The sequence below is a fragment of the Pocillopora damicornis genome, chromosome 4 (genome assembly GCF_964200805.1).
Source record: "Pocillopora damicornis chromosome 4, jaPocDami1.2, whole genome shotgun sequence".
NCBI lineage: Eukaryota > Metazoa > Cnidaria > Anthozoa > Scleractinia > Pocilloporidae > Pocillopora > Pocillopora damicornis.
In genome coordinates, this window is record NC_142673.1 from 23411071 (window position 1) to 23419554 (window position 8484).

The window sequence follows — 8484 nt, forward strand, 5'->3', positions numbered from 1 at the left end:
AACCGGCTGTCAGCCATTTTTTTATAATTTGGTGTTCAAATTTGGCGCTTCCCCGGTGTTTCCATGGCAACTTCTCCGTATTGCACTCTATAACCTCTATTGCACTCTATAATCTACTTATGCATTCATCATTGACCAATCAGAAACGCAATATTTTGTTGAGTATATAATAAAGCTGTGTATAGCCCTGTATGTGTGTAGGGTATTGTATGTAAAGTATAGGACATTATATATATTTAGGACATAATATGCGCCCATACATGACGTACCTACCTAAAAAATTAGTTTCGTCATGTATGACATTGGTTCGAACAAAATGGCGGGTATTGCTAAGTCATCTCTCTGACTGTAAACAATAGTTCTCTCGAATGAAGATTTACCATGAATAATAGAACTGAGCCCGAAGGAAGCAGCGATACTGATAAGTCGAGGAAACCACGGACACAGCAGCAAAAGAACTCGGAATTTTTTGCAACACTGGAACAGCTTGAGCAGAGGTAATCCTTTTTTCAAGAATTTTTTACCTATATTGAATTTTTACTTTTACAGAGGAACTCCGATGTAAAAATATTAACAATAATATTGAAATTTTTATGTATGATTAATGGTTTCGAATATTAAGAATGTTATGATTTCCTTTTGGTATTTCTCTGTGATTGGATGCTTTGGATGTGATTGGATTTACTTTTTGAAAGTTTTATTTTCTCCTAGTTTAAAGACCATATATGTATATATATTTTTTAGTTATTTATGATTAAAATTTTTGTAAATTGTCAGAATTTCTGCCCTGGAAAAGGATAGAAACACTCCACTTTACAGTCGACGCAGCGAGTTTCGTAAAGACTACTGTGAACTTGAAGAAGTGGATTTGAAGGGAACAAATGAAAGAAAATCAGAGAGTAAGTAGACAGTTTAACTTAGAACCTTCTGAATTTGTTTAGCCTGAGGTAGAAATCACTTACTTGAACCCATAAGCTACTATCTAAAAAGCAATCTAACTCGATTTAATGATGATGTAAGGCAATTAAAAAAAAGATGAGAACCCTTCAACTTTTATTCCTTCCTCTGTTTGAGAATAAACCATGATAATCATAAACAGTGAATTAATAAGAACCTTTAATAACAAATTCAATCAATCAGCAGTTATTGTTCAACTGAGTATAGCTAGCATAAGTTTCCTTATGTTGATGTAAAAAGTTCATTACTAGATGAATTCATTTTCAGGAAATGAAATAGTAGATGATGTGATCTAGAAGAAACATAATGTCAGTGAATTTTGGAGCAGACTACAGTTACACAATTTTACTGAGTTGATCCAAATTTCACAGCTATAAATTCCAGATACCTTTTTTTCCTCCATGTGACACAATAAATAACTAAAGAAAGGCTGGAGAAAAGTATGAGAACATTTAGGGTAGTATAGATCTATGAGAAATGTCTATGGTAATGAAACTTTTACATCCCTGTTTACATTGGTACTCAGTCAAACCTTTATTAAGCAGTAACCCATGTGGAATGGTGGAGTGACTGGTTAACCCTTTAACTCCCAGATCAAATTTTTAATTCTCCTTTCTGTTAACCATACAATTATTATAATATCAGCTCAGAGAATTTAGTATCAGATCAACTAATTATTCCCAAATTGATATTTTCTTGATTCTCGTCACTTATCTGGTTGATATTGTAGTGATATTGAAAGGAGAAATTCTGTCTTGGTCACTTAAGGGAGTTAAAAGGTTAACACAGGTTGACTGCTTAATACAGGTTCTACAGGTTATCATGAAATATGATAAAAATGCCATTTTATGTTAAAATTGACTACTTAATGAACAAAAACTTGCTAAAAAATGTTACTAACTTTCAATTGATTTTGGGAGATCAAAGTGGATTAAATTTTCCTATAAAGATAATTCTTAGATTTATTTGAGTGGTTCTACTTAAAGTGACTGTTCAATACAAGTGGAGGACAATACTAACTGAGGGTGTTGGGACTTAATCAGAGGTGACCAGGTGCACTTAATATAAGTAACCCCTTATTAGAAGTGAAAATTACTGTTAGTAATTGAGAGGAACAAATCTTTGGACTCGTAAAAGCAACTCCCTAATAAGAAAGGGTGACTGCTTAATATGGTGTCACTTAATACAGGTTCAACTGTCAACTGTTACCTCTTGTTCAAAACATCCTTATTGATACTATTGATGCTGGAATTTTCCTGAATGCTTTCATTTTTTTAAATTAACAGAAAGTAAACTGAAGCAGCAGTTGGGTAAAATCAGGGCAAATGTAAACAAGTTCCAGAGAGACTTGCAAGATGTGAAACCATCACCAGAGTTTGTGGAAAAACTCAAAGAAATAATGGAGGAAATTGAAAATTCTATGATGACATTCAAAGAACAGCAGAGAAAAATGTAATACATACTTTTTAATTGTAATTTATAACTATTACAGTTGTACTAGCAATAGTTAGAATTTCAAGTATTACGTAGAGGGTGGTAGTTTTTAAAAGTATGGACACTTAAGTTTGAAACTTCTGGAAAATGAAAGTTAAGACTCGACTGCAAGATTTTGATATGAGATTACTAGCAACTACTAATGCCAAGTAATTTAGTGTTAACAACTGGGTTGAAAACGTAAATTAGCCACTGTAAAGGGTAAAAAAGCTGACGTTTCGAGCGTTAGCCCTTCGTCAGAGCGATTGAGGTTCTGTTTAGTTTCAGTTTCAACCAGATTACCTTTATGACTTTGGAAAAGGTCATAGAATTAATAAAATGTGGTAGATGTCTTCTTTCAAAAGCTTTTCATATAAATGTAGTCCTGATCAATTTTGTGATTCTTGGCAGCTATGATGAGCTGATGCATGAAGAGAGAACGTGCCTACAAGAAGTAGCAGCAATGGAGAAAAAGTTTGATTCTTGGTCACAGTTGCCTGCACCTGCAACAGCTGCTGTTGATGTAAAGAAAGCAGCTGGGGCTATTACAGTTTCACTGCCACCTGTAGTTGCAGCATTTGAGGTACTTTGGATTAGAAATGTTTATATGACCTGTAAGTATCATAATATGTATTGAGCTTCTATGAATCATGCAGTGGGTGTTGATGTAGTCATGAGTTGTCTCTTTGTACTGTGTTTTTACCACCCAAGTGTAATTAACACTGGCCTATTGCAGAGATTCTTGGCGCAGACTGGTGGACACAGTGGAGGTTGGGATGACTATGATCAACAACTCTTCTTAAAGCTTAAGAGCAAACACAAGGTATAAAATGAAAAATTTATGTTAGATTATCATTGATTTTATAAAACAAGGAAGTAATTTCTTCTTAATGGAGATTTGTTGGTTTTTCTCAAGGTGCAGTTACTTCTAGTTTTGATGCAAGAACTTTACTTCTTGTTTCTAGTCTTTTTCAGTCTATTTGGTATCAGCTTATAAAGAATAATTGTGTTCTTTTGTAATTGGCTGGTTTTTAATTGTTGTAAGGACACAATTTGGCAGTTGGTTGACTCTCCTGTTTTTGTTCTTCTTAACTGTGGGAATCCATGCTTCTGTAATTTTAGTGTTGTCACAGTGAAGCCTTATATGAGTTGCCTCTTTTACCCTGCTTGCATGTATTCATCACAATGAATAACCACAACCTTTCTCAAAGTCAATTACTATGGGACTATCTATAGAACCATGAAGCTTTCATGCGAGCTGCAGGATCAGAGATTCCTGGAAGAAGCATTGATGATGTGCGACAGCATGATGAATGGTACAGCGAATACTTGATACTCAAAGAAAGCAAAAAGAAAGCCATCCAAGAATGGAAATACAACAAAGAGGTATGTATCATTCACACTTGTTCCATTTAGCAGCATACCCTGTTCCTCACGTTTAGCATGAGTGTCTTAAAGACTTACCTAATTCTTTGGTTAAGTCAGTAATGACACACCAGTTATTCATCAGACATGGTGCATAGCTGACTTCAGTTATTGCCTAGCGCAGGGTCTGCTGATGTATTGATTGTATGTTGACTGACAGTGAGGTCATCTGTCAAGGAATGTTTTAGAGTAGAGACAACTTTTACCTTTAACTTTTTTAAAATGCTCATGAGTGTTTTGCAAGATTTTCCCACAACATACCAATACATTTTCTCACTGAGAGGCAATGAGAGTGAACAGTTTTATCAACTGGAGAGTGTTTTGTAGATATGCATTAAATTCTCCCAAGTATTTTATTTGGAATATATTGAATATAGAAGGGAGAATAACTAGATAATCAGTTATTAAGTCATGAGGGTTAATTGGTGTCATTTACTGCCAGACTTCTTCAGCTGTTTTTCTACTGGATGGATAGTCTTGGACTCTATAATCAAACATAGGTTACAAAACTATTAAGTATTCATTTAATTTGTTTCTTGTAACAGATTTGTTTTGGTTTCCAATAGGCAAAGAAAGATGACTTGTTAAAAGATGATGAAGATGAATTGGAGGAGGAAGAGAAAATGAAGAGAAGAAAAGAAGAACAAATAGAAAAGGAGAGAGAAGAAAGAGTCAAGCAGTTAAATGAATGGAAGGTAACTATCTTGGTGGAGTGAGAAAATTAAGATTTGATTTTTAAAATAATGAACATGTATATTAAATATCTTGGAACTAGTTAACCTCTTACACCCTAAGATCAGTATGCATATTCTCCTTACTGCTTTCTATACAATTTCTAAAGTGCTGAAAAGGAGAATTTGTTTCTTAATCAAGAGAATATTTAGTTTGTGATTATTTCCTTCATTCTCATGACCTTACTGTGTGATGCAGGGGCTATACTGTTGGGAGAAATTAGATGCTAGTCACTCTCAGGGGTTAAAAGGTGAAGGTAGAGATTTCTGTCCAAGCGAATATAAATACATAAATATAATTTATCCTTAGCTCCACTAAGGATAAGCATAGCAAGCTTCAAGCAGGAACCAGCTGTGTGACATGGAGTAATAAACCCCCTTTTCTAACCTACTATCCACACCTAACTACCAAATGGAAAGGGGTGTTTCAATCCCAACATGAATGTTGTTGTGGAGTTGGATTAAATGTTCTTGTCTTATTATTATGTATCATTGATAACTCAGAGAACTCAAAAGAAACTCTCTTTTACGGAGGAGATTCAGTATGACAACAAATGCGGCCAAAAACACTTCTTCACATATTTTAGAAAATGTTATCCTGGCTGAACCATTTACACACTAGTATTGGTATCCATATTCTCCACAGTGTTCCCTTTACATTTGATCCTATACTGAAAAGGAGAATTTGTTTGACAATCGGGAGCTTCTCAAATCAGTGATCATATACTGTATTCCCATGACCTTCACATTTGATTCAAGGGTGATACTGTAAGGAGAAATTAGAAGCCAGTCACTCTTACCAGTTAAGTAAAGGATTAAAATGAAGTGTTGCTGTGGGATAATGTTTAGACTGCATTGTATAGTAACAGGCCTTAGGATGATGCTGCATTTCTAAATTATTTTTGTTGGATGACATTTGGTTTTGGTAATTTTATTCTCAGGTACAGAAGGAATTGGAAAAGGCAAAGACTGAGGAAGCACGGCTCAGATTAGAAATGAACAAAGCAAGGGAGAAAGAGAGAGAGGAGAGGAAAAGGGTAAGATAGTTCACAATCCCAAACACTACCAAGCTCGGGGATGGAAGTTGTAACAACACGATGTGCCTAAATACCGTAAATCCTTGAGTTAGCACCAGAAGTAAGCTCCCCCATCCGATAAGCCCCTTCAAAACAAGTCCCTCTTCAGAATAAGCGCCCCTTCAGAATAAGTGCCTCTTCAGAATAAGCGCCCCTTCATTATAAGCCCCCCTCTTATTGGTCAAAATTTGAAATATGTACCCCCTTCGATGATTCGCCCGTTAGTAAAAAGTGCTCCACCCCGTCTTAACATGAATCTGAAATAGGACACGGATGCAACTTCGAAGATTTGCGACAATTTAACTCAAAGAACAGTCCTCCCTCCGCCTAGAGAGATAACGTTAACAGTAAACTGCAAGAAAAACTTAACGTATTACTTAGGAATTACATGTACCTTTGACAGATAGGAATTCCGGGCCTAGCTTTGCTCTCTTATGCAACAACAGCAACTGTAAAAGACGATAAATAATGGGACTCGTAATACTTTAGAAAGCTGCTTCACGGTATTTCGACTCGTTCTGTAGGGTCTCGAAAAATTGTCGTTACAGTGATGACTCCAAAAACGAAATGGTAGTTTGTGAGAGGGAAAGTCTCCAAAATGGAACTACTAGATGAAAAAGGAACGAGGTTGTTGAAAGATGGTCGAGACCGCACCAACCGTATTGTATCTCCCTCAACTTGTTTTTCTTTGTTTTTTTTCTTTGCTTTCTTTAGCTGGAGATTAAAGCACAAGTGGAAGAGTACGCAAGACAAAAAGCAGAAGAACAAGCTATTTTACAAGCAGCACGACACGCGAGACATCACCAAGAAAAAGAGGCAAATAAAATAACCGCGGAAGAGGCAGCGAAAATACAAGAAAGGGTGAGTATGATTTGTGACCGTAATGTGATGCAGAAAGTAGGTGGATCTTACACACAACGGGGAAAGAGCGTGTTGCGTGACATTAAACAAAGGTTGCGAGCGGGTTTAGGTAGTTGCATATCATAATTTATGCAGAATCTTTTACTTGTATTGCTTCAGAGCCAAAAGATGTTAGATGAACGAAAAGCCAAGTTGAAAGTAAAGGAGGTTCAGAAACAAGAGAAAGAAAAAAGGCTCCAGAAACTAAAAAGTCAGGTAAAGGATTGTTTAAGTAAGCAAGGGAAGCAACAACAACAAAAAAGATTTTTCTTATAATTTTCCCTCTCTTTTTATTGGAAGGAAGGTAAAGCCTTGTAAATTAAATCAGACTGAATCTCTCATGGAATCTTTGTCTCAGTCACATGTCTAACACTTTGCCTCTGACCCAGGTTGAAGTGAATGTATCACGCGACCCATCTCGACTGTACAAACTTACTGCTGGCTGGGAACAGAGAAAAAAAGAAGGGCCTGGGACGGCTGGACATGGGCCCAGTCTTCATATGCCACACAGGTATGCAACTCTTTTTTCCCATACGATCCGACCTCCCTTTGTAAGAATATTTTTCTCAATTGCATATCATAAGGAACCCGGGAATCCATTGAATTTGTTGTTCTGTGCGCCATTATTGACCGAGCAATTGCCATCCCTTCAACTAATGAGAGGAAAAATTGAAGCCAGTCGCGACTTGGTCTCTTGCGTGTCCCACGCTTTAGGCCGCCCCCGTTTCTTTGCTTCAAGCTATTTATTCCCCTTATTTTTGCTTTGCTCTGACTTGCCGTTGTGATAACTTCGGTTGTAAGCTTGATGGTATACACAAGAGTGATGGTTGAAGAAAAAGAAAACAGAGATTCGTGTAATCAGTGCAAAGTTCTTTTAAATGAAATGAGTACTGTTTGATTTCAGGGCAGTCCCGTCATGGCGGCAGGGATTATCATGACAGCCAGCTACTCTACAGAACACTCATCGCCATTCTGAAGCCCATGGACTTACGTTCTTTTGCATTTTTGATCCTTGTTCAACATGTATTACAACTACCTTTCCGTCATCTTTAAAACGAAAATTTTCGATGGCTTTATCATCTGTGGAATGTGATTCCATTCTCATACCGGGTAAGCTTAAATTCGCTAAAACGTGGTCAAGAAAGAGCCTGCAGAACAACCGTCATCTGTTAGCGAGGCGCGCGGAGGTAAGCGCGAGGCAAGAGACCCTCGCAAGGTCATTTCGTTCGCGCTCCTCCCCTCACGCGTCTCTCCTCTCGCGCTTACCCACTCCCGCCATATGTTGATAGCTCCTACAGCTTATCAACAAGTGAACGTTAATCTTGTTAATTGCGTTAAGAGGGGCACTGTTATTTCACTTGCACCTCGTAAGAAGCTGCATTTGATATAAACATCTTCTGGAGGCCGTGAGTCTTCCAAAGCTTGGAAGTGGGAAACAACCGAGTTGATAGTGTACAGTTTTAAATGAAATTGTGAATAAAATAATTATTTATGTGTCAAGGGGTTTTAGAAATAATTCTATACTATAGAGAAATTCCCATTTCCCACTCGAAGCGCAGTGTTAAGAGTTCTAATGAAAGTTATTTTGCAATAACAAATATCGTCGAAGACGTGGGAACACCCATCACAAATTTTCCAATTCTTCTCTTGTTTTCCTCGCATTGAATGGGAGAAACGCACTATATTGGATGATCTCTTTACTACCACTCGTACCAAAGCCGTTTTAAAAATGGTATTTTCTTAGTGAAATGTACTATTTCTTTTTGAAAATATTTTCCACATTCGGCCGATTTTTGAAACATTAGTCTTAAATCCGTTTGAAAACGCACCAAACTCTCCTTGTGTTCTTGAAACCGAGATTTGTTTCTGACCGTGGCCGCGATTTAGTGAATAAGCTCGTTGTTTCCGTGCCTTGTTTGTAG

At 36.9% G+C, this 8484-nt stretch overlaps 1 protein-coding gene across 1 annotated transcript; it reads left to right on the top strand.

Moving 5' to 3' along the window:
- Positions 1–275: 275 nt before the first annotated feature.
- Positions 276–8062, top strand: LOC113683392 (coiled-coil domain-containing protein 112). The gene is made up of 12 exons (XM_089203264.1): positions 276–497; positions 778–899; positions 2244–2409; positions 2842–3013; positions 3167–3253; positions 3667–3816; positions 4422–4550; positions 5528–5623; positions 6377–6523; positions 6683–6778; positions 6952–7073; positions 7467–8062. The coding sequence occupies exons 1-12, from the start codon at positions 382–384 to the stop codon at positions 7498–7500; spliced, it is 1437 nt and encodes a 478-aa protein (XP_089059390.1). The 5' UTR covers positions 276–381; the 3' UTR covers positions 7501–8062.
- Positions 8063–8484: the final 422 nt, after the last annotated feature.